Source organism: Saccostrea cucullata, unplaced genomic scaffold (assembly GCF_032062105.1).
Source record: "Saccostrea cucullata isolate Sc308-1 unplaced genomic scaffold, CSIRO_AGI_Scuc_v1 ctg9551, whole genome shotgun sequence".
Classification (NCBI taxonomy): domain Eukaryota; kingdom Metazoa; phylum Mollusca; class Bivalvia; order Ostreida; family Ostreidae; genus Saccostrea; species Saccostrea cuccullata.
In genome coordinates this window covers 2,499-30,000 of record NW_026933906.1, presented here as the reverse complement: position 1 = coordinate 30,000, position 27,502 = coordinate 2,499, and the positions used below count along the sequence as shown (strand labels likewise).

Here is a 27,502-nt window from a genome sequence, read left to right as displayed (position 1 = left end):
AATACAACAATAAAAAAAAGGAACAGAACCGAATATTTCACGTTATTATATTTAAATTTACTTGGCGCTTACCTAAATTGATTGCAGAAATAGATGAAAACCTCTTATTAGAAAAAAATGCTAAATAACCAAATAAATATTGATAACTTCTAAGAAAATTATGTAGAAGCTACCAAGTTCTACGTAGCTTTATTGGATTCAAGCTTTTGAAATATCTGTAATTATTTTATCCCATAATTTTTAAACCCATTGATAGCAAGCTTTGAGTATATTGTGCATAAATCGAAAAAGATAACTCACGAACGTTTAATTTGGAAACTTTCCTATGCCGCAATACTGTTTCATCAGATGTTCAGTTGCCTACCTCCCCCCTTTTACATACCTTTATAGTTCTACATTTTTACATGAGACAGAGGTAGATTAGAAAGATGTACTTTATTAGTTAAAAATTAGCTAGAAGACTCTTTAATTAGATTATATTCTCAATTTTAATTAGCTAGTCTGCATTGGCACTTACCGTTTTTGATGGAGCAATGTATTTACATGCATAACCATTAATTTTATAGTGTGCTTAAATTCATTTGCAGCTCGGTACAATGAGAAGGTAATTGTCTTGAAATGTATCTTATACAGATATATATGTGTGTATAGTTTTACTTTTTCATATGCATATTCGTCTTATTTATTTGACAAAAACTGTAATGATTGCCTGGTAACGTTTTAAACCTGTATATTTTGAATCCTAATACATGTATCTTTGAAAATAAATTTACCAATATGGTGCTAAACTTTATATTTTAATATTATTAAGTTTTTAAATATTTTTCAGTAAAGTTAATAGACAATCAAAGTTTTTCTTTCATTAATTATTAAATCATGCATTCCTTTCTGTTTGATATCATTGACAGCTACTTTTCCAATAAAAATGGAACTCGTTAATTTACTAACCTGGTCTTTGGTCATTTGCAAAATTATTTTGTTTCAACACATTCTGATTCCACACACAAGTACTCTAAAATTGACATTAAAAGATGCTTGAGTTTCTGATTGACAATATCTATATAGTTTTTAGAGACCAGGTTCTCCAACAATCTAATGGAATTTCCAAGGGTACCAATTGCGCTCCGTTATTTCAACTCGACATTTAGATATATCGACGACGTATTGTCAATTAACAATGGTCATTTCCATTCCTACGTCGATACGATATATCGTGGTAAGCTTGAGATAAAAGATACCTCAGGGTCTGACACATCTGTTTCATACTTAGTTATTTTACTTGAAAATGACATTAATGGTAATCTAACAACCAAGCTCTATAATAAACGTGATGACTTTAACTTTTCTATTGTCATATTTCCTTACTTATGCAGCAATATACCTTCATCACCTGCATACGGAGTTTATATATCTTGATTCGATACGCAAGAGCATGCTTCACGTATGAACAATATCTAACACGAGGTAAGTTATTGACAAACAAGTTGATGAATCAAGAATATCAGCAGTCTCGTTTAAAGTCATCATTTTTTGGTCGATACAATGAATTTGTCATCAAATACAATTTATCATTGAGTCAAATGCTGACTGGCGTTTTCACACTAATATTGTTAGGCCATGATTTACACACTGAATTGTCGATGGATTTTCCCGTTATTTCCCAGTCATGACAAGGAGCACACGGTGGGTGTGACCGGTCAGCAGGGGGTGCTCACTCCTCCATAGCACCTGATCACATCTCTGCTGTTTTGGAGGTCCGTGTTTGCTCTGCTCCTATTTCTCCTCCCTCTTATCTCATATTGATTGATATTGATATTGAATACAGTTCGTTATTTCCATATCTTACATTACAAATACAGATGAAACAACTTCTGTCGAAATAGTTTTTTATCTTGTCCTTTACATTTATTTATTACTGTATAAGGCATTTAAATCAAATCACACTATAAAAAACAACTGAATTAAGGACAGTCGGAAATAAATGGATGCCAGCATAGTTTTTCATTGTATATTTTGGCTACAAATGATGCGAATATAATAAATATTTCTTAAAAACAGCGTATTAAGAATTTGTAAAATGATGTTCAAAGTAGCACCTTTCTGAAGCCACTTTATATAATATTTCTAAATGAAATTTTGTCAATTTAAATCCGTTTATTGCAAAACATTGTGCGAAAATATAATAATCGAGCTGATAAAGTTCATTTTACTCATTTAAACATTTAGACATGACTATTTTAAATCGTTTTGATACAACATTTTGTATCATCTGTCCTTAAGATAAAAAATGCAAGAATAACCTATCATTTAATTGGTCGGATTTTGATAAGGATATTTCATACCAATTGTGAGGCATTTGTTGTTGAAGTTCAGTATGACTGGTCGAGAGAGGACGCTTTCCTAGTAATCCTCCAAGGAACCCGATTTTACATCTTGTTTCCCGGAAATTGTGTTATACGAAATGTTTGCAGAGTTGTTATGTTTGCAGGTTACTTTTGTGAATGGTCAGAATCATTATCATCATTATCGTATCAATGTATCTTTTTAACATTTGGACGGAAGAGTCAGTGGTCAAATAAAGTATAAAACAAAAGCCGAACAATTGAGTGAAGTAAGGAGTCGTATCATGAGCATGTGATATGTTGTTTTTAGCAACAAGGTTACTCGTGAAATTTGTTAAATCAAGGAATTTTTAAGAAGTATATTTCACATAAGTACTCATATAGTTTGACTCAAAATCGCAGAGAAAATAGGAGGTCAATTTGCATCTTATTTACCTACGATACAATTAAGTTGACCTTTTTGCACTTAAATTTTAACTCTTTGATTAATCATCTTTATCATATTCTATTAGATGTAACAATGGCTACATTTATAATAATATTTTACGTAAAAAAGTTTGAACAATATTTATCATTGAACAAATATTGCAAATTAATGTCCGTAAATTACTGTATAACATTTTTGCACTAAAAATATTTAGGGTATTAAAAATCTTAAAAGGTAATACAATTTTTCTTGAAACTTTTTACGAGTTAAGCCCTGATCAGTCACAAGTATCAAATAGTTTAAAATAATGAAAGAAAAAGTTGGGGTCAGTGATGTAAATTTTGAAATATTGGTTAAAGTATGTGATTCTCAAGCAAAAGTGGTGTAAATTTTATCTTGACTTCTTTAATAAATTTTCATTTCTCAGCAAAGTTCGTTGAGGGAAGGTGTAAAATTAAAAATATAAAAGTAGACCAATATTTTATACTTCTAACATATCAAAGCGAAAATATTCTTCGAGTAAAAGTATGTGAGGCTAAAGTTCTAAGACATTAAAATGAATAAATGTGCAGATTTGCAGAATTTTCTGCTAAATATTCTTCACAACAAGAAATAGTTTCTCATAAATTCTGCTTTTTGTGAATTTTTGAGCAGTATTTTCATTACATGTTGAAAATTTTACATTGTTTAATTTAAATATGTCATAAAAATTGAATTATTATAAATAGTTTGGAAGTAATAAGTTCTGTCTGAACTTTCTGAAAAGCTGACGAGTGACAAACCTTAAAACGACATAGAATTTTATTTTTTTACTTTACTAACGAGGTTGTTTTAATCCCTGAAACATAGACTTATGTGTCAGGAGTCTGTACCAATTTTGAAATTGATCGTACTCAAGTTTACTCTATAGTAAAAGTTAGAATATATAATCATCGTATGCAAAAAATTGTTTCATAGATCAGCAAAGATTGCGATGAAAAAAAAACTTACTTCTTTGTCAAATAGTTAAGTTATTAGTTGTCCCTTATCGGATAGATTCATTATACTCCGTGGTGTCTTGAATTCAAAGTACACTGGAAATTTTCGAGTCGACATATGAATGTAAATAACAATTGCTAATCGATCAAAGTTTGTGACTGTTGAGTAGAAGCCCATCATAGGTGTTTTCTTCTTTTGTAAAAATATGGAAAGGGTTGTACATTCATGTCATAAAACACTTCATTCGATAGGATAAAATTTTTAGTAAATATCGTATAAAATAAGTTGCCTACGTCACAATGAGGTATGTCAAAAACGAATTGCTCCGCTTAACGATACTTTAAAATATGCTCAATTTGAAGTATTTTTATAGGAAAAAGTGTTTTATTGTCTACTGAAACTAAATCATATGGAATGAAGCATTGTTGCAACCACTATTGAAATAACGACCACTATTGAAATAATTATATCAACAGTGGTTGAGAGTGCATTTCAATAGCAAACATATATAGTAACCACTATTGAAATACGACCACTATTGAAATAATTATATCAAAAGCGGTTGAGAGTGCATTTTAATAGCAAACATAGTTAGTAACCATTATTGAAATACATCCACTATTGAAATAATTATATCAAAAGCGGTTGAGAGTGCATTTTAATAGCAAACATAGTTAGTAACCATTATTGAAATACGACCACTATTGAAATAATTATATCAATAGTGGTTGAGAGTATGGGCAGCGGAAAGGGCAAAAATTACCATAATGAGAAAACAAACAATTATTTTAATTTCAATGACCATAAAACTTAACAAATGATATACAATGCATAATCAACAGACGTTTTCGAAGAACAAATATACATTAAAGCATAACCAACGACCACGTACGTAACAAACATGTATGAATTCAAAACCAACGATCATCTTTGCAGTACAAACGTACATAAAAACACGAGAAGCGAAAAAAAAATTAACAAACGTGCACGCGGTAAATCTAGTCTTTCCGGCTGTTTGTTTGTTTTTTTTCTTGGCGATTTCCTTTCTATCGCCGCATAGAAACTCTTCGCAATTCTCAGGTACATTTCTATGTTTAAAAAAATCATTAAATTTAATATATAAAATTTTAACAAATTTGCGTCGGCAATATCATCTGCCAAAACGCGGTAAATCTAGTACTCAGCTATCAATGCAAAAACCCTTGAAAAAAGGATACCGATGATTTCTTTTAATCGCGTTTGAAAATTACAAACTGATGTATATATTTTTTAAATAAATGAAAACCCTCATTTACATGCAAGGTAATTTGTATGCACAAAAATTCCCCACACATCTTTTTTATAGAACTCTTTGACACATCATGTTCATGTTCCCAGGGTCTACAGCATGGATGTGGTTCTACCTCGGATCCCCCTTTAATATTTTCCTTTTTTGGGGGGAGTTTATTTATCTTTAAAATTTCAAAGTGAAAAGAATTTACGAATTTACATAAATGAAAAAATGTCCTCCTGAAGGCCGTTTCGTCATTTTTTATTTTGTTGTTGTTACATAAATTGGTTTTCCCCAATTCTTTAAATATTACAAGAATCTACATTACAGTGACATATCATATTACAGGTATATAGCAACATTTCCCAATTTTTAATATGTATCAGGTTTCACTTGCAGGAATACACACAAATTCAGAGTAAATTTTAAGTGTTTGTTATGTTAGATAAGATCAAAGTTCAAGGTCAACAGTGCTTTAGTTTTACCAAATATAGCACTGTTATAAAGACGAATTTCCTGTATACAGGTATAGCAAATAATTCAGAAAATGATTTGGGAAACTGTGATTTTTTCTTTTAAATCTTATCTTAATTTAGAACCATGATGTATACTTAAGCAAGTAGATTTTTTTCAAGCATACAAAATTTCAAGGTCATTTTAATTTTGGAAGTGAATATAAAATATCAGGAAGCAGTCAAGCATTGTAATTTTTTTTTGTGAATGTACTTAGTTATTGAGTAATATTCAAATTTTAATCTGCAATGAAATTAAAAATTATAAATGTTCGAATTTGTTGATTTTTAAAACTTGGTGTTCATTCATTTTGAGTTTGTTGCCATGACAATATGTCTGTCAAGAAAATGGCTCTAATAATATTCTGTTTTGTTCAGTTTGACCCTTGACCTTTGACATTGTGACCTCAAAATCTAATGGGCTCCTCTACTTTCCAAGAAGCAGTGTACTAAATTGAATGTCTGTCAAGCAATGGGTGCTCAAGATTTTGAATGATTAAAATCTACATACTGGTATATCAAGAATTATAACCCTTGACCTTTGACCTTGTGAACTCCAAATTAAAAGGGGCCATCTATATATTAGTAGGTACCAGTGTACTATGTTTATTATCTATCAAGCAAATGTTTTTTTTTAAGATAAAAGAGAACACACTTGGTCTACTGATTGACAAACAGGTACTAAGCAATATGTGAATATCACCTTTTTCAAAGAAAATGTAAATTAATACAATTCTGGTACCCTCCCCCGGCCCAATTAACCTTATTTAACCCCTTAAGAAATAATTATTGATTGAGAAAAAAAATGTACAATATACTAGTATTTTTCAACAGCTAAATTTAAAATTTTGAAAATATTTAAATCAGCAAAATAACTCCTTGCTGAAGTTCAGGGATGAGAAAAGAACTATATGGGTATATTGCATATATTTGCCCCCACAAAAGTCAAATTTTGAAAACTTCCTGAAATCCGCTGAATTCCATAAATTGTTTGAGAAATATAAATAAACAGAACATATTATAGTTTCAAAGCAGTTAATTCACAATTTTTGTTTTTATGACGTCACAAACTAGTCCGATTTTATATCCTTTTTCAGAAAGAGGACAAAATGGACAAAATTTCAACAATTTTAGCTTTAGAATTTATAGAGCGCAAGTTTGTTCAGGAACAATATTTACATATTTCATTGATATTATCATTCTACACATTATATCAAAATATCGATCCTGAACACACATGCGCTCGGTGACTTTTCCTTAAAAAATCGACGAAATATGTACAATTTTCTGTAGAATTCATGAAAAACTGAAATTTACGTCATGTTTGTGACGTCATTACGTGCATATGACGTCATTACTTGTGAAAATATTCAGTACTTTGAAGTCAGCATATACTCCCCTGTTTAAGAACTTAATTAAATATATCTCCATCAAAGTTTGATTTGGGGGGCAAATATTGGTTATAACCGAATAAAGTTCTTTGAAAATTCACAAAAAAATGTCCAACTTTAAGTAAAAAGTACAGCAAAATATTTGAGAGTCCAAAGACAGATTTTTTATATAATGTAGACATACATGTTGTCTAATGATTGGTATGAGATTAAGTTGATTCTAGGCGTCACTTTCTGAGTTATAGGTTTTTGAAAAGTGAATATTTTCACCAGTTTTCAAAAATCTGGAAACATGCCAGATTTGTGACCTTTTTGCACTTAAACGGGGGCACAGTTTGTGATTATGAAAAATTTTCCGAAACAAGTGTATCTTGTTACTTTCAACCATACATGGATATTGTATATCATTATCAAGTAAAATGCTGAATTTTTAAATATAAAATCCTATGAAATTCTGTTTTCACCCTGCGTAAGGACCAAGAATTCTATTTTTAGTAACAGTGTCGATTTAACCCCTTAAGTGAGACCACACGGAAAAAAAATTTGGGGCAAAATATTTCATATGATAGAAGAAATTTACACACAAAACATGAAGTTGATCAGAGAACCTTGCTCCCATAACCTCTTGCATGGTTTTCTTGTAGACATGCTCTTAATAAAAATCTTTTTTGAAATCAAATATTTTGATGTTATGAATTTTTATAGAATTTAAATGTTATTTATTTTTTATTAACACCGCAAATTTTCACTGAAATACTAATTCCATCTTTCTGAGAAGAAATATCTTCTCAATATCAATATTTTTAATATCTTTAAAGAAACATGGGCACAGATTTGAAGTTAATTTTATTTCATCTTAAAATTAATGAAACAAGCTTGCCACTTTTCCTAAGTATTAAGAATGAAATTAAAATTTGTGAGAGTGCAAGGATGTGTCGATCAAAGATCAAGGATGTGTCGATTTAAAAGTTTGAAATTTTAATAACTTTTAGCTGAAATAAAATTTTTAATATATGTTTGTGTGCAATGCTATTACAATATATAAGTCGTAATATTATACAGAAGATATTAACTTCAAATATGTGTCCATGCACCTTTACTATCTTCGACACTTTACGTCTCTCTGTATCGATGTCCGTTTTTGGTTTTCATATTTATAACGGAGTACTCATTTAACGCTTTTTAGAAGGTGCTGCTGCTGATTCAGTAATAAATACGCAAATTTGTCGAAGTTCTTACATATTGTTGAATTCATTTAAAAAGGAAATGTGCATGAGAATTTTGAAAAAAAAAATTGTGCACCGACAATATAAAGAAATTGGGGGGAAAAAAACGGAACCGTCGGAAGCCGGGAGTCGGGAAGACGTTTGTTAAGTTTTTATCGCTTGTCGTGTTTTTATGTACGTTTGTTCTGCAAAGTTGATTGTTGGTTTTGCATTCATATATGTGTTACGTACGTGGTCGTTGGTTTTGCTTTAATGTATATATTTGTTCTTCGGAAACGTCTGTTGATTATGCATTTTATATCATTTGTTAAGTTTTTATGGTCATTGAAATTAAAATAATTGTTTGTTTTCTCATTATGGTAATTTTTGCCCTTTCCGCTGCCCATGACAATGACAATGACAATGATTTATTTCTCTTAAATGCACAAACATACATTGTAGAGAGGAGGTAGGAAAATTTACAAAGAAAGAATATAATACATGTACATGTATAACACATAGAAAAAGAATATAATACATATATAATAAACAATACAAAATATGATTAAGTTCAAGTCAGTTATTTTCATCTATAATTTGTTTGACAATCATTAGAAATTTACATAATTTTTTCAATGCTGGACAGTTGTTGTAAAAAGTTGCTTAAATTTCTCTATATTTGGTCTACATGTGAGGGAGTTTGAAATATATTTTATCCTAGCCTCTTTAATTTCTTTTTGTGTGCATTCAAAAACATAATGGAATACATCACCAATCTTATGATAATTACATAAAGTACAAATCCTTTGTTCTCTTGGAAGATCATTCCATCTCCCAGTTTCAATAGGGAGTTTAAAGTTGTTACATCTAAATTTACATAACAAAATTGAAAATTTTCTAAATAGATGAACAAGGTATCTTTCTGGTTCAAGTATTTCTTTATAAATACGATAATTTACACCCTTTGATGAGTTAAGAACATTACTTTTCCAGTTTTGGATATTTTGATCAGCAAGTATTCTTTTTACTTCATTTTTTACCCTTGCTACACTGTTCATCTGTTGTGTTGTCCATAAATAAGATAATCCACAATCATCTAGAATATTTTTAACATAGTTAGCCCAAGGTAAATTATGTCTTAATGCTAGTACACACATTTTTGTAGCAAATTTATCCATCGTTTGAGAAAAATGTAGTTTTGCCCAAAAAGAAATCATTCTCACTTTAATATTAATGATAAGTGGGAATCTGCCAAATTCCTCATATACCATGTAATTTGGCGTTTTAGTGTTCAAACCTAGTATGTATTTACAATTTTTTAAGTGAATTTTTTCAATTAAAGTATTTTTTGTAAATCCCGATATTTCACATCCATATAATAAAACTGGTTGTACAATTCTGTCAAACAAATCTATCTGACAATCCATAGAAAGATTATGTTGTTTACATTTTGATATCACTCCATACATAGCTTTTACAGATTTATTGTATTGTTCTTTTATATTTTGATTGAAAGAACCTGATTTAGAAAAGTATATTCCTAAGTATTTATAACTGTCAACAATCTCTAGACTTAAACCGTCATAGGTAAAATATAAATCATGTGTTATTCGACCTCTCCCAAAAATCATTATTTTTGTCTTGTCAACGTTTACTTTTAACCGCCATTTTATACAATATTCATGAAAACAGTTCAACATACTTTGTAATGACTCAGGGTTTTCAGCCAATAAAACAGTGTCATCAACATACAGCAGTGCAAAAAGCTTAATATATACATGGAGTTTATTTTCAATAATTTCAGATAATTTCTCTAGACCTGTTATATCATTCATGGTGAGGAATGATTCTAAATCATTTAGATAGATAGAGAACAGAAAGGGGGATAAATTTTCACCCTGTCTTACACCAAGTTGACAGGGGAAAGTATCTGAAAGAACACCATTTACTTTATGTTTTGCCTTGATACCCTCATACATCTTCTTGATTATTCTAAAACATTTTCCATCTATATTACAATAAAATAATATTTTGTTCCGAAGTCCTATTATCCATGCAGAATCAAAAGCTTTTTTCAAAATCAATAAAGGCACAATAAATTCTTTTTTTTAATCTTTTTGAATATTTCGATGATTGTATGCAAAGTAAATATATGATCAGTTGTACCATAATTTTTACGAAATCCAGCTTGATTTTCTTTTATTATTTTGAATTCTTCTGAATATCTATTAAGTTTTATTTTATTTAAAATGGATGTAAATAACTTTCCAACACAACTAATTAAAGTTATTGGGCGATAATTTTGGTTCTTTATCATCACCTTTATTCTTATAGATAGGAATTATTTACCACACAGCCACTCGGAAGGGAAACAACTACTGTTAAGAAATTTGTTGAATTTTTTTTGATAGAGGGGCACCATTATGTTGCATGAGCTTTTAATATATTCATTGTATATGTCATCACTTCCACATGATTTGTTTCTTTTAAGACTTTTTATACTTTGCATTATTTCCTCACAAGATATCGGTTCATTTATAGACTCATTACACTGTGAATTAGAGAGAATATCTATATCCTCATTTGATAAAACATAGTCAGGTATTTCATTATCTTTTCCGTATTTAAATCTTTAAAAAAAATCATATAATTCATCAGCAGATGCATTTACATTTTTTCTATTTTTTTGCCTAGAGTTAATTATTTTCCAATATTCTTTCGGATTTGTTGATTTTAGTTTTTTCAATTTTTCTTTGGTTTGATTTTTATGACTATTTACACACATGAAATGCCCATATGAGAGTGCATTTCAATAACAAACATAGAAATAAACCACTATTGAAATACGACCACTATTGAAGTAATTATACCAATAGTGGTTGAGAGTGTATTTCAATAACAAACATAGATATTAATATAACCAGTATTGAAATACGACCACTATTGAAATAATTACTTCAATAGTGGGTGAGAGAGCATTTCAATGTGATAACCATAGGTTTCAACCACTATTGAAATATAAGCACTATTGAAATAATAATCTAATTGTGTGGAAGAGTGCTTTTCAATATGATTAACATAGGTTTCAACCACTATTGAAATACGACCAGTATTGAAAGAAAAGTTTCACCGCGTAATTTTTAACTTTTTTATACCAAATTTTTCAAAACTTGGATTATGTGTGAAAAATACAAGATTAATAATTAAAGTGTATAAATTGATAAGGAAGGTTTACAATTTCTTTATATTCTAGAAATATATTTTTGCATCATTTTCAATGAAATCAGACCAAAAAATATATACCAATCCAGGCATCGATATTTTGTTTGTATCATCTGTCCTTAAGGGGAGACAGGGCACATGTCACATGACTTAAAAGACATATTACGTCATAATCGGTGATGATATACATGTTAAACGTTGTTAAAATCAATATATAGATAAATTCTAAAATTGTTTTTTAAACATTTAATTTTAGAAATTATTGTCAATAAAATTTTTAAAGATCTTGCCATCATTTAGATATTGTGAAGATGCTCAATTAACACATTTGTTTCTCTTTACCCTGCAGTCTGACGTCAGTGACGTCATAGACGTAGTTGTTTGAATTTTCGGTGCAGCGAGATCAAGTACACACACCAGTCATGATCATTTTATTTCATAATAAACGGGTCACAGTCAATGTATCGTGATAAATTTCGGAAGCAGATTTTTTAATAAATATTTTTTCGTGTTTAGTAGCAGAGATTCTCTCTATTTAGATCTATAATTTTGAATGTTTGTGTTTTCGTATGACGTCACAATTGATTTCCCGCACTCGGAAAATACAAACATGAAGCGTTTTTATCATGCTTACGTCTAATTCAACGATGTCCTGTGCGATATTGAGTCAAGCTTCACCCTGTGATATTTATGCAGTAAATAATTACGATGAAGGACTGACATTCAATCGTAAATTTAGAAATATGTATTGACAGATTTTTTTCCAAATGAGGTTTTTGTCGTTGAAGCTGCCTTGAAAAATGCAGAAATTATCCCACCCAAATACTATATAAAATTAAAACAATTGCTTTCAGAAAATTTGAACACTATGAATATTCTGAAATATTTGAGTAAATAGTGTTATCTATCATATTTATCGTTTGTGCGTAAAAATTCGCATTATGGTCTCCGTTATGGGCCCATAAAAATGAAGTATCTAAACTCCATACAAACTCTAACCATGGCGGTATTTGTGGGGCGATATCTTATAAATAAGTCAAGAAATCCCATGCCAGGACCGTTTTAAAATGTTAAGTACATATTAACTAAGTAATATAAAAAATACGAAAAAAATTTATTGACAGGAATTTTTTCGGCTAAAGGTCCTGTTCCTCCTTAAATGAAGATATAGATGGTTATTGAAATTATGCTTTCAAAAGTGATTTAAATAATCATTTTGATAGTTGTTGATAATATTACAAAACTTTGTACATAATTGAATCCATATTGAAATCTTTATTTCAAAAGTTAACATTATTTCAATAGTGGTTGCAACCTATGTTTGTTATTGAAATGAATCTCACCCACTATTGATATAATTATTTCAATAGTAGTCGTATTTCAATAGTGGTTATTACCTATGTGTGTTATTAAAATACACTCTCATGATCAACCACTATTGTTATAATTATTTGAATAGTGGTTGTATTTCAATAGTGGTTACTAACTATGTTTGCTATTGTAATGCACTCTCAACCACTATTGATATATTTATTTCAATAGTGGTCGTATTTCAGTAGTGGTTACTAACTATGTTTGTTATTGAAATGTACTCTCAACCACTATTGATATAATAATTTCAACAGTGGTCGTATTTCAATAGTGGTTACTAACTATGTTTGCTATTGAAATGCACTCTTAACCACTATTGATATAATTATTTCGATAGTGGTCGTTATTTCAATAGTGGTTGCAACAAAGCATACTCTGACCTATGTAATACGATAAAGGGCAGTTTGCGCTTTTTATAAACCCCTCCACGATCAATAAAGCGTAACTAGCTTTAAGTTATGTTATATAAGACGAAGCAGAATTTGTGCAACATCTTGTGCGTGAAAAGAAGAAAACACTTGCTTTGGCCTTCAACTCGACATTCAGATATATCAACGACGTACTGTCAATTAACAATAGTCATTTCCATTTTTGTGTCGATACGATATATCGTGGTGAGCTTGAGAAAAAAGATTCTACAGAGTCTGACAAATCTGTTTCATGTTTAGATATTTTATTTGAAAAAAAACGTTAATGGTAATCTAGAAACCACGTTTCATGATAATCATGATGGCTTTAACTTTTCTATCGCCATCTTCCCTTAATTATGCAGCAATATACCTTTGTCACCTGCATACGGATTTTACATATCTTAGTTGATAAGATACGCAAGAGCATGCTCTATGTATGAAGAATTCCTACCACGAGGTAAATTATTGACAAACAAATTAATGAAACAAGAATTTAAGCGGTTTCGTTTAAAACTATCATTTCGTAAGTTCTATGGTCGATACAATGAACTTGTCAGCAAATACAATTTATCTATGAGTTAGATGCTGATTGAAGGTTTTTCATATTAATCATTAGTCCATTTTTTATACACTGAATTGACGACGGATTTTCCCGTTATTTCTCAATCATGATAAGGAGCACACTACGGGTGTGACCGGATGTTAGGGGATGCTCACTCCTCCATGGCACCTGGTCTCTGCTGTTTCGGAGGTCCGTGTTTGCTCTGTCCCTATTTTATACTGTTTTATGGACTTTTGATCTGGAATACTGTTTGTTATATACATATGTTTCATCGAATAAGATAGTTTTATACAAGCTTCATTTCTTTTACATAACATGTATGTGCTATAAGGGAGCACAATTTGTGTCCATTGAAAATTTCAAAGGCTCAACTATGAGTTAAAGATTGTTTTGTAACTCTTTCTTGCAATAAATTTCTATACAGGGAATAAGGAGAAGATTTTAAATCGATTATGATGTCTTTCTTTCAATATTATGTAAAAAAAAAAAAACCTCTCTCGAGGACTCTACTTACTATCAGGAAGTGTAAAGAGTAAAAAGACTATTAAGCAAATGAGGACAGATCTTAGATGGTCGGCTGGATTAAGTGTAGTAGACTCGTTTTATCAAGGCTAGTTTAAAAAAAGAAAGCATAAATGGTACTTCAGTTAGTTATTGTCATGTGCCCCATAAGTAAAATCAAAGAACCTAAAGCTAATAACATGATTTTAAGAAGGCAAATATTTTATATTTGTTTTTCAATCATAAAAAGGCCATCTAACTGTGTATTTTAGAATGAACCTACCTTTTCGATATTTTATCTGGAAATCTTTAAAAAAATGCTGTGAAATAATAAAGATTGAGCATTTTTAAACTTATTATCAAGCATATAATTTGTAACACTTCAGAACAAACACTTAATAAAAATACGGAAGTAAAAACGCCCAAGTTCTGTTATAAAATTAGTTATTGTTAATCTATTTTTGTTCAGACGTAAATAGATAGCAACATGAAGTTCCTATTGAAAGAACTGTTCAACACGTACGATAATACGAAAAAACAACACACGATGATTTTAAATTTTATCTTGATAGGTATGTATTAGGCGTTCGATCTTTTATTCTTTCTCTCTCTCTCTTTCTCCCTCTCTCTCTCTATAATTTTTACAACTTACAGGAATAATATTTTCCGTTCCCGAAATATTCTGCCTACTAAAGCCTTGTGAGGAAAATGGAAAAACATACCAATTTGAAGGGTTGAAAAAGTACAGCTGGCTTACAGCAGCTGAGTATTGTAAAGAAGCCGGGGGAACTTTAGCGTATGGATGGACATTTTTTGAAGGGTATTGTATCTTCGGTGAGTAGAAATGTAATACATATAATATTTTAAAATGAATTCAACAATATAATATTGTCATATGCATATGTTTGTTTGTACTGTATATAAACGAGAAGAAGATATTAAACGTAAAGTTATCTTTCACTGTAGATAATCTTAGACAAAGCGTTGGTTCGTATTCCATCGGGGGTAAGAAACATCCCTCTAAAAACTGGACGTGGATAGACGATACTCCAATTACTCAGCCATCATACTGGGCTCAAGGTTTTATTTTTATACTGATTTAAATTTGAAATTGTTGTTAGAAATTGTTATAATGGAACATTCTATATTTTAAGGGGATAGTACGGTTAGTTTTTAATCAGTCTTCGATTGACTTAGTTTAAAAAAAGGAATCTTTCTGGTCTAATTATGTATGTATTTTTCATGTCCTATATGCTAAGACATCGCCCGCTTTCAAGTTTTATTGTTTCAATGGCCTGATGATTACAGCTAATTATCTCTGTAGTAGGAAAGGAGAAATGTACGAAGAAAACAGTTGGCTAGACCGAGAATAAACCCCGTGACCCCTGTATTACTAGTGCTCTAACCACTGAGCTATCCAGGCCGATATCAACGGACCGTAAAGCCCGAAATTATACATTCCTTCCTCCTTAAGCAGTCTTCGACCTCAAAGACACAAGTTCTAGGTCCCTGCCAGGAATAACTAATTTACACTTACATTGTAACCTTAACAAGGCTCCCGACACTGACTGCCTAATGCAGTAGAAAAGGAAAAATGCACAAAGAAAACAGTTGGCTGGACCGGGAAGCGAACTTGGGACCCCTGCATTGCTAGTCATGTGCTCTAACATCTGAGCTATCCAGGCTGATATCCACGGTCCGTAAAGCCAAATTTCTACATTCTAAATATTCCATTCACTGAATCTATTAAAATGCCCAGGTTCGATTCTCGTTTGCTGCAAGATATTAGCAAAGACAGTCACTGTTCGTTGTAAAGTGACCGGTTCAAGAAGTTCAATTCGTCGGTCTTGCAGACGAGATCTTAAAAACCGGTCCCTTTTCACGGTAGGCACGATAAAGATCATTTACTGCTTAATTGGATTTTATTTTAAATCGTTCACCGGTATATAGTGACGTCTTCATTGACCGAATATTCTCGAATTGGACTTAATGCAAAATACAATATTATTGATCAATTTTATAATCAATTAAATAATACACATTGTACTTTATTAATTTCTCGTAGAACTTCTTGAGCATTTTTATCCCCAATGTTTATATGCTTCAACCTACGACTGCTTGACATAAAATATAAATAAAGTTAATGATAAGGAACCTAAATCGTCTAAGAATGTCCAAAACTTGAAGGGTCTTAAATTATAACTCTTGTACTTTAAATTGTTTTCTATGCAGGTGATGGGTCTGTTATAGAAAGGGGCACCTTGATACTTTGTCATATCAAATTAAAGTACCAAATAGATGTTTTGAATCAAGCTAAAGGGCAAGAAATTCACCATATATCCTAGTGTCTTCCAAATTTTACAATAAAAAAAAAATAGATTAAAAATCAGTAGGGATTAATCTCAAATGCCAAAGCAGGTAACAAAACCCTCGTTCTTATAAGGACAATGATTCGAACACAAGACTTTCCAATCACAGAGTGAGCGCTATACTACCCTGACGGTTCGATATCTCTTCATAATGAAATAGAGTCAATTCGCTGAAATGAAAAAAATTAAGAAGGCAAAAAAATTAAATAAAATTAAATTCGTTTTGAAAAATTTGATAATTCTTTTCTGTAAATAAAAAAAAGATAATTCTTAATATCGAATTTTAATTTGTTTTGAGATATATTTAAATACTGAATGGGTTTTGTAGGATTTTGTTGTTTATATTGTAAATACACTTTTTTTTAAAATTGAAAAATGGAGCTCCTTGTTTAACGAAACCCTTCTCTTTTTCTGAAGATGAGCCTAATAACGCAGAAGGAAATGAAAATTGCTTACAATTCAAGTTGTATGGTCGCAACTTTCATTGGAACGATGTCTCGTGTAAAGAAATTGCTGGCTTCATCTGTCAGTGTGGGTACTGCTAGCTTTGAGTAGTAACTGTTATAAATTAAGAATAATTTTATTGCTTTAATCAAGAGGTATTCATGCAAACGTTTCGGAAGATTAATACATATAGATGGTCGAGCAAAACATAACTTTGAATCTTTTTGGAAAAATTCATTTCTTAGCAGAATAATATATCAAAGGTATTATTCTTAATTGATGACTTCGTGATGAAACAGTAGAGATGATACAGTGTGTCATATCACAGATTTAATGCCATGTGTTCGATACCAATTTTTATGGAACTTCTTTTGCACCTGGTAGTAATAAAAAAGAATACACATTTCAAAATAAAACAATCCCTCTTTCTATCTATGTATAATGTATCAATTTTGTTTGAATAAAACACATTTTTTTACTTTCAGTTAATTTTTTAATCTTAGAATCAACACTACCAGATTCACATGTACCTGAACGAACAACGCTTTACGAAGAATCATTTGTTGATTTCAATGGTAATGTTAAATATTTTAGAGCAAGAAGTTTTTCCCTCTAGCTAAACACAGTGCTTGCTTACAGGAGTAGGAATATATCTTTTCTGCTTATTGCATAAAGTTTGTTTAAAATAAATGGGATTTTATTTTTTTAAAAAATTTTATTGATTGTTTTGCTTTTATCTTTCAACTAAGAAAAATATCATGGCGTATGTTATCAGTGAAATTTTTCATCACGGAGTCTTTGTTATCAGCAACAGGTAGCAAATCAACAAAATCCAAAAGAGGTCACCAAGCGACAATATCAACAATAGATGACCGATCAATAACATCCACAACAGGTAGCCAATCAACAACATCAAAAACAGGTCACCAAGCGACAATATCAACAACAGATGACCAATCAACAACATCCACAACAGGTAGCCAATCAACAACATTCAAAACAGGTCACCAAGCGACAATATCAACAACAGATGGCCAATCAATAACATCCACAACAGGTAGCCAATCAACAACATCCACACTAGAAACATCAGTCAATGATAATGCCAGCCATTCATTTTTTTTCACTGCACAGTGATTTCTTCTTAAAAGGAAAGTACATAAATGAGCACAGTTACTGATTCATAAATTTTATTAGTAGCAAAATATTTAATAAAATATCACTTGTGATAAAACTGTTGTTTTAGTGTACGTGTGAAAATTTCTTCTATAATAATGGATTTGCTGCATTATTGGCGCGCAATCATAACCACTATAATGATTTAAAACGATCACTTTTACATTAGTTGTTGCAATGATTGCAGGACTTAACTTTACATATTTTACGTCCGTTTTTTTACTATAATTAAATAAAAAGGTTAAACCCAACTGATTAATATAATCAATACGGAACGTTTTAACAGTTAACGCTTTTACATGTTACGTTGTTTCATTATTAATGCTATATAATCAACAGAAGAAAAAAAATCCAATTGACCAAAAATCCAACATTTTGCGATAAGTAGATTTTTATATCATTTTTTCTGCGCACATATGTTTTCTTAAATTAACCCTTAAATCTCGTTCATCTACATGTAAAAGATGTTAAAGCAATCTTTTACTTAAATTCTGTCGTTTTTTACTAGGTACAGCAACGCCATTCTTTGAAGACAAGAATCGTCAGGAACAACATACTAATTATGTGACTAACAAGAACAATATCAAAGAAACGGTATGTATAAATATAAACAATAGATTTATAATAGTTAACAGGAACACTATTTTTAAGATTATGATTTTTAAAAATATTTTTTTAACAAGTTTGAAACAGGACTAAGCGAAAACCTAACGGAGACAGAGAAACTTATGAGGATTGAAAATGTACTAAGCAGATTGCAAGACATTTCATTCACCAACCAACTAACTTCAGAAGATTTAGACAATTTCCTAGATAGTCTAGATAAAATTTTGGATGATTGCAAGAAGTTTAATATTACACTTCCAAAGACGGTAAGTTCAATTTATATATATATATTTTATTTCATCAATCATTTGCTTTGTTAATTCCTCAATGTTGATATAATGTTGTTTAGGTTATTGTGACTACAATTGACAACCTACTAGCTGAGAATCACACAGCTGCATGGAAAAATATTTCTACTGAACAGGTATTATAATTTCGTGATTTATTCAAAGCAAGAAAATACCTTTTTATCAAACATTGTTTTCTTTTAAATGAAGCTCTATTTAAATTTTTTCCTGACACAGTTAAGAAGACGAGTAAGTAAAATCTTTAGAATTGTTGACAAATTCGGCTTACTTGTCTTAGAGACCATCAACGAGAACGAAAGCATCACTTTTAACACAACGAAGAACATAGGTAAAAAACAGCAGTTGCAATTGAATCAGTAAAATTATCGTTAATACTTATAAATATTTTAAAGTCTCCATTTCAGAGATTGATATTAAAATATTTTAATTTTTTTAGTTTTTAATGCTGCAAAACTTCTGGAAAATGATACTATAATGTTCCCGACAAACAACCACACCTTAGGTTCATCACTTGTACTTCCAGCACAGGCATATGGATCTCCTCAAAGTAAATTCAATTTGGTTTTTTCACTTGTTTATTGATAAGCTGTGTTCAAATTCATTTGTTCAATCAAGTCTATCGAATATGTGTGTTTTTTTTTTAGCACAGGCGTTTGTATGTTCTCAAAATAAATTTAATTTAGTTTTATTATCTGTTTCAATGTTAAGCTGTATTCAAGTTCAAAAAGTTATACATTTACTTCCAATTGATAGGTTTACCTTATCTTGCGGTGAATTACAAAACGCTAGGAAGCCTAATTAACAACATTAAGGGGTAAGAGTTTTTTTCTAAAATTTAAAAACTTTCGATATACAACTTGACTTGTCGATTAGACGAAGCAGTCTAATGAATTTCTCTTTTTTCAGACATGAAGAAAAATTAGGATACAGAATTCCCTCTGATATTATGTCATTAACAATTAATAAAACTTTAGTCAACAGATCCCTGGATCCTCCACTGCACATGAAATTCTTGAAAAAGAAAGTAGGTTAAAAATCAAAAGTAAAGAATCTTTATTTTTATAGGTATAATTCTATGAACTCCTTGCATTTTCCCTATACCGTTGTTTTTTTTCTAGGATTGCAATTCCATCAACGAATGTGTATTTTGGGATTTTCACTTAAAGTGAGTACCAAATCGGTGAAAATAGTACCTTTAAAAGATATCTAAAATACCTTTATTTTAATACATTTCCATTTATATTTCATATTATACATTTATTGCATGATAGTGAGGGAAATATGAAGACTTACTCAGCCAAGAAAAATCATATATGATCTTCATGTTTCCCGAACATTCATGCAATGAATTGTTTATTATACCGAAACAAACAAAACCTTTTGAAATAAACATAAACTTTCAAATTCGGCACCTCTCTCAAATTCATTTTCATTTATTACGTAAAGTATCATCAGTTTTGTGACGTAAACCAGGCTATTGTGACGTCTACTTCTCTCGGGAGTTTTCGTTCAACGAACAGGAACTACATTGCGGGAAAATACACTAGGTGTTCCGAAAGGTGGAATATGATGAAAAGCGTGCCGACGACGGGAAATATAAAGTTTTACGGCCCGCTCACGTGATAATCTAGAACCAATCAGATAACGCGTTGTGTAGAATATTTATAATGAGGTATAATAATATGTTTTGTGAAATAAGTTACAACTTTTCTAACTGTGACAGTGCTGGTGGGTGGTCAACTGTTGGATGCAAATTACAATCTGAAAATCATCCTTACGTTAATTGTGGATGCAACCACTTGACGAATTTTGCAGTACTGGTGCGATCATATTCAAGGGTAATAATATATTAATACTACAAATATATACAATAAATATCTTGGTGCTTTCAAAAAAAAGTAGTTCCAGAAAATATGTATCTCTTTTTGAGTAAATATTGATTCAAATATCTCTATGATTATCAAAACATATTTAGACTCAAGACGAAGAAGAGGTGTTGAGTTGGATATCTATAATTGGTTGCGCGATATCCGTGTTTCTCTCTTTGCTTACGGCAATCATTTACATCGTTTTCTGGAAGTAAGTAGTTTTATCAGACATTTATCGATCAATTATATTGTTAAAGACTTATTTAGAGAGACCCGCGTTTCGTTTTTCCCTCTATTGCAGAACTATTACCTGTGACGTCAGCAGAATGGTAAATAAGATCACGGTGCTTCTCTGTCTCAGTATTGCTCTGGCGTACACGATATTTCTAATAGGAGTAGACAAGATCCAGTATAAGGTAAGGTTTGGGATAATTTGCAATACATAATTGAAACATTCATACTTTTTTTTCATGATTATGGATTAAATAACTCCATAATGGCTCCATTAAGAATGCTTTGTACGCATAGACATTACTCCCAAATGCAATTGTAAATATCAAATGGTATTTACTTGACTAATTATCTTCAGAAATGTCCTTATTCCAATCCTGTCATAATACAGAAGGTAAATTCTAGGGATGGCAGCTTCTAACCGGTTAACCGATTACTCGGTCGGAACGATGGTAATCGGTTGGTCGGATAAAATTAAACAATATATTGTTTACCTACTTTTAGGAATGTAAGGAATCTCTGTATAACTGTTGAAAGTTCAGTTTTTTCACATATCCAACCTGATTTGGAGGTAATTATGCTAATTTGGATTGAGATTGTTGGGGTAATTGGTCAGTTTGTGTTTGAAGAGTTAATTACTGTTTGAATGTTAATGTCGTAACACAGACTGTCTTGTATGTCTAAATTGATAATTAAATCAGCGTTTTGAGCTGCAAACTAGTATGGTTTTTTGCAGTTTTCTGTCAAGTAAATAACTAAACAAACTTTAAAAATTAAATAATGTGTTGACTTAGTATTGATTATTGTAACAACGCAGAACGAGCATTGTGAAATTTACTTTAGAAAAGTATCGATGATTTCTCAGACATTATTCCTGGTTTTCTTATCTTTCTATATTCTGCATTATAACTGGAATAAATTATAGAGACATGAGGATATTTTTAAATCAAGTATCCCGACGAATAAAATGATTTAACATCTAGACTTTATCAATTTAATAATAAATGTACGTATATCACGAAAATGCGTATTTTCATACGGTTAACCGGTTAATTGGTCGGAATGTCTTGCGGTTAACCGATTAGAAATTCTGTATTCGATTGCCATCCCTAAAAATACAAATTATTGAATTTTCAATACATTTCGGGTTCAGTTTTTGAGTTGGCTTGCGTAGCAAGCTACTCCCTGTTGACATAGCCGTTTCAGAGCTGTAAAATTTTTCACACATTCATCAAGGTGATCCATACACCAATGATAATAGTTCTAGCAAAAAATGTTTTGGTTTGAGTGATTGTACAAACTTAAGAGGTAAAAACTGTATAAAATTTCATACTGTAACATTATTTATGCCTTCATGCTTTTAAAGAAATTTTTGATTAAATATCTGTAAGATGTACAATTACTGCGTATGAATATATCTTCAAGCATGTTAGGCGGATCTAATCTTCCCATCTGAAGTTTATTTATAATTGACCTAGAATACTCCCTAACACAAACACCTGCTGCTCTCATAAGCTGCAGCTAGTTGTTGTTGAAAATCTATTTTTAGAATCCAGATTTGCTGTGGTAATCTTTAACCTAATTATTCCATAACACTGACCACTGCAGCTAGTGTGCTTAAATTTATTATAGAATCCAGTCAAAATAATACGGAAGCCCATTAGTGCCAACCTGTATATATTAAGGAAAAGCAATATACACTTTATTTATGAACCGAACATGGATCAGACATATAATATTCAATCTCTAAAGATGCAAAATAAACTGAATATATTAAGGTATGGTGCCCAGATGTATGAAAAAGCTCAATTGACTCCAGCAAGTCAACTCGCAGGCCCTTCAGGCCTTTGATTTTTCACTTTTCTTCAGATTATTAAACACAAAATAAACATCATTTCAAAATGTGTAGGAATGTCATAATAGTTAAAAATGGAAATATATATATTTTCATCACTTTTTTGCCCTTGGCGAGTGAAACGAAAAATAACTTATTAGATAATGTTAAATTTTTTCTTTATTGTTCATATAGTCGTTCATTAAATGTTATACTTGAGTTTATTAGAAAGAAGGCTTTCCTTTTAAAGGCAGATGGTCAAGACTTCTGGTTTATGTTTCAGGTCGGATGTGTCGTGATAACTGCTTTATTACAGTACATGTTCTTGTTGATTTTCGTCCTGATGCTGGCCCTTGGGTTGTACTATTTTAGTAGCATCTCCTTGGTCAAAATATCGTTTTCCAAAGCTACAACATTTCAAAGTAAAGTCAATTTCTTCAATAAAATCGTTTGGGGAATCGTTGTCGGTGAGTAAAAAAACACAACATTTTAATGAAATTGTTTATGAAAAGTTTTTGAACTGTAAACATCAATTGCAAGATAAAAACCTCACTTTATTTCAGTTATACCAATAAGTATAACGGCAATAACTATTGGAGTTGTATATTCCTTGAACAAGGATTACCATTCAAAATCGAGGTAAAAATTATCATTTATATCCTTCAAAGAATTATTTATAATTTTGGTAAATAAATACGTTAAGGGTCCTCCACACACACAGAGCTTATGCTCTCATATTATTGAGCATTACTTTTACTACAAGCATATGATTAGCCTGAAAGTATAAATAACCTAAAGGTTTCTCGTCATACCGGCACCCGTTGTTTATGAATAATATTTAACATAATCCCAGACGTCTGTTGTTCTTTTATTTAAAAAAAAAAACTGCACATCTTTTTCCATCGGTCACTCCGTGATCGTGCCATGTGTTCATTGTTTATCATTAGGTGTCGCTCTCAGTGTACTGCATACTTTTCTCCAAGCAAAGCATTTATCTCTAAAGCGTTTGTGAGACACTTTTACAAGCGGTGTCAGGCCAAACCGTCAATGTGCAAACTAGATAAAACCGGAAGTAAAATTATTTTTCCTCTATATACATCACAAGTCACATGGTGTGGAGGACCCTGAAAGCAATTGCATTGAAATATTAGTGTCTTAGGGTTTTCTTTGCAGTTGCTGGTTATCATTTGATAGTGGAGCTTTGTATGGATTTATTGGACCCGTAGCTGGCATTGTCCTGGTAAAATATTGTCGATTTAATGCATTTAAAGATCACCGATCATGATACAATAAAGCTAATATTTTGCCCAAAGACAAGTGTACGGTACTCAATGTGCATGGTAAAGCCGATGGCACATATCTTATTTTCATCTAATTTCAGATCAATATTGTCATTGTTATCATCCTGGCAGTGACTCTTTGCTCAACGGGATACTCACCACAAGATAAGACGAAGAACAGGATATTGTGAGTCATTTTGAATTTTAATCTAGATATCCATTATTCATTTGAACTTAAAGACGGTCGAAAATGTTTTAATTAAAATCATCTAGAAAAGCAGAAGTGTCAGTATGTTTATTAAAAAAAAAGAAAATTAACATTTTATTACTAATTCTTATTTTCTCTTTAAAGTTAGCTGACAAATGACATAGTAAATTCAATTCAAACTTGTCGGATTTTTTTCAGAGCTGGAATAAAGTCCATCTGTACTCTATTACCTGTTCTGGGCGTGACGTGGTTGTTTGGCCTCTTGTCCATTAATGAGGATGTGGTCGTCTTTCAGTATATATTTGCTTTATTAAACTCCTTTCAGGTATCTATTCAGTTTCAAATATCAGTGTTTTAACTATGCATCACCATTTTGTTTATCAGAAATGCATGATATACATGTAATACTTTTATGTGTTTATCTTTTAAGGGGCTTTTTATTTTCATCTCAAAATGCCTTCTCAGCAAAAAGGTAGGGACAATTAACAAAACAGAAATGTGGTTGATTATGTATTCTTTTTTTCTCATTGTAAATCAATTTTTTGCAAGAAAAAGTATAGAAAATCATTTTTTTATAAAGACACGAGCATGTTTATAATTTAGAAGAAAGATGTCTACTTGACTCTTCTTTTAGATTTTGTTTATTTAATATGGTTGATATAATTGATTAATGCTGAACAGACTTTTTTAATGTAATGCTTCAGATCAGAAAGTTACTAAGTGAAAGTATCCACAGAAATGATTCAGAAAGTTGGAGAGGTAGACTTTATTCGTTACTGAGCAGCCATCCGTCGACCATGAACACGAAGGAGTTTTCATCATTCTCTAAAGTGAGTTTCATCATATGTATACTTTTACGAAACAAAAATATCATAAAAATTTTATTTTTTAAAAGAAATGATAAGCATTTTAAGTCATCTGTGCATAACTTTTTAAAAAAAGAAAAGAAAGAAAAAACTATATTAATCAAAAGAACTATTATCGCTTTTCATGAAACTAAAGAGCCATCTTGAAAAAGATTCTAAAATTAAAGATGGAAAACGGAAACTGATCAAGGTATTCTAGTCTATACGATAAACTATTATGTATCGATAATTTTGTGTTGAAATATACAATCTGATTTTTCTTTTGATTGATTTTAAAATGGGATATATATTACAAAATCAGTGTTGAAATATATATCAACTCGGTAAAATCTTTAGTCACTTTGAAATTGATTTAATTGAGAAATTTGACATTTCAGGGAATATCCTTTAGAGGCAGATATAGTGACAACACAGCCTTGTGAAAGTGCTTGGCAAAAGAAGATTTATAATTAAATCATTAAAAAAATATCAATTATACAGATAAAAGCTTTTAAAACTGAGTCTTTTCTCTTAGAGACTTTAAAGTTAGTTAATATAATATTGTTCTGTTTGATACATAACTCTGTTTTTTATCATAAATTTTAGAAAATCAGTATTGTTTGAGAAAATATTTCATTTTTTAAGCCTTTAAAATGGTGTTATCTGTTTTGAAACGTGTTTGTAAGAAATGAAAATTGTGATAAAAACGAACAATCATCGATCTCAGAACTTCTATTCACTATACAAGTATGAGAACAAAATTGTAAAACATGGTACAGTGGAAATTCTAAAAAGAGAATAAGGTGCCTAGGAATATAAAGCATCCCCATGATGACCGATCATAACCGCTTCGGGCGCTATTTACCAGGTATACGGGATATCTAGTAGTAATGAAGACGTGGTATGAAAATTTCTAACAAATTGATAAAAAGTGTCACATTATAACACAACTTGAATGTTTATTCCTAATGCGTTAACATTTTCAAATATATGATTAGTTCCTTAAGTTTCAAAAAGAACTTTTCTAATTTAATTCTTAAATAACGAAATTCGTGCATTATCAGCACGTTTATCCATTGTATTGAAACAGAAGCAACTGGAAACATAAATGGATATGGTCTTGAGAGTAAAGCGTTTTTCATATGTTCACAAGAATTATTAACGATATAGAAAATATAGTATTGTTCACCATCTTTTTTGTGATTATCCACATTATGTAATTTTCTAAATTTATTTTCTAGATACCGGGTATTTAAAAAAAACCTTTTGTTGTTTACAACGAAAATCAACCACTAGCTCTTTTTAATTGTAACGTGTCTGTATCTACTCTGGTATGGGTGTCTTTTATTTTTACAAAAGTTTTCATAGGCACAGACACGGCACAATGAGCGAACGAACGTCCATCTACTTGAAAATGTTTGGATAAGTACATAAAGTAGACTTCGAATTTCTTCCTCCGATATATTAGCGAATGATAAGGGTATTTTGAGGGTTTTTTTTTTAATACTCAACCCTTATATGACTTATATCGTAAAATATAATTTTCATCTATTTGAAATGTATTATATAGTTCTTTTTAGACAAAAATGTCAATTCTGTTAAATAAATTTTGAGTTTAAAAGATTATCAACATATATATTTCTCTCTCTCATCAACATATATATTTCTCTTTCTTATCAACATCTCTCTCTCTCCTCTTGGAGGGTAGTGCACCTAGTCCAGGCCTATCGTTAGTGGATGCTCATTTCCTATGACACCTGACTCCATCTTGTTTAGTGAAGTTTCTTTGTCATTTTACAATAGTCGTCACAATGGCTTAGTTGGTAGTGCGCTCGTTCCGATGTCAGAAGGTCGTGTGTTCAATTGATAGCAACTGCTCCTTTACCAGACGCTTGTCAATTAGAAGTAAAAGTTGCGGGTCCTTTTGATGAGAACTTAAAAATCGATGTCCTGGCCGTGCTACGGTTGACGTTGGAGTGATAAAAACTTAAACCCTCACTACTCAATGGTCCAAAGTGTCTAGTGAATGTCCGCGATAAAGTTCCTTCCATACTCGATGGTTGAAAGCGTCGAGGAAAGGCCTACAATATGGATCCCTCAATACTTTATGATTCAAAGTGTCGAGTTAAGGTCCTAATTTGA

At 30.9% G+C, this 27,502-nt stretch overlaps 1 protein-coding gene across 4 annotated transcripts in view; it reads left to right on the top strand.

Annotated features, from left to right (window-relative positions):
- LOC134239575 (adhesion G protein-coupled receptor L2-like) overlaps positions 1–26,081 on the top strand; it is a 41,155-nt gene extending 15,074 nt beyond the window's left edge. Inside the window, exons 1-26 of one of the 4 annotated variants that reach the window (XM_062721742.1) lie at positions 14,664–14,763; positions 14,846–15,025; positions 15,158–15,271; positions 16,978–17,091; positions 17,490–17,579; positions 17,813–17,899; positions 18,689–18,774; positions 18,864–19,052; positions 19,136–19,210; positions 19,311–19,422; positions 19,531–19,641; positions 19,848–19,908; positions 20,001–20,118; positions 20,213–20,259; positions 20,818–20,932; positions 21,070–21,173; positions 21,264–21,378; positions 23,311–23,494; positions 23,591–23,666; positions 24,201–24,267; positions 24,409–24,494; positions 24,714–24,840; positions 24,946–24,987; positions 25,220–25,345; positions 25,518–25,571; positions 25,759–26,081. In XM_062721742.1, coding sequence (XP_062577726.1) covers positions 14,679–14,763; positions 14,846–15,025; positions 15,158–15,271; positions 16,978–17,091; positions 17,490–17,579; positions 17,813–17,899; positions 18,689–18,774; positions 18,864–19,052; positions 19,136–19,210; positions 19,311–19,422; positions 19,531–19,641; positions 19,848–19,908; positions 20,001–20,118; positions 20,213–20,259; positions 20,818–20,932; positions 21,070–21,173; positions 21,264–21,378; positions 23,311–23,494; positions 23,591–23,666; positions 24,201–24,267; positions 24,409–24,494; positions 24,714–24,840; positions 24,946–24,987; positions 25,220–25,345; positions 25,518–25,571; positions 25,759–25,803 — 2,610 coding nt within the window. In that variant the 5' untranslated portion in view covers positions 14,664–14,678 and the 3' untranslated portion in view covers positions 25,804–26,081. Of the gene's footprint in view, positions 1–14,663; positions 14,764–14,845; positions 15,026–15,157; positions 15,272–16,977; positions 17,092–17,489; positions 17,580–17,812; positions 18,062–18,688; positions 18,775–18,863; positions 19,053–19,135; positions 19,211–19,310; positions 19,423–19,530; positions 19,642–19,847; positions 19,909–20,000; positions 20,119–20,212; positions 20,260–20,817; positions 20,933–21,069; positions 21,174–21,263; positions 21,379–23,310; positions 23,495–23,590; positions 23,667–24,200; positions 24,268–24,408; positions 24,495–24,713; positions 24,841–24,945; positions 24,988–25,219; positions 25,346–25,517; positions 25,572–25,758 lie in introns of those variants that run through there. The other 3 variants (XM_062721740.1, XM_062721743.1, XM_062721741.1) reach the window with 3 other exon arrangements.
- Positions 26,082–27,502: the final 1,421 nt, after the last annotated feature.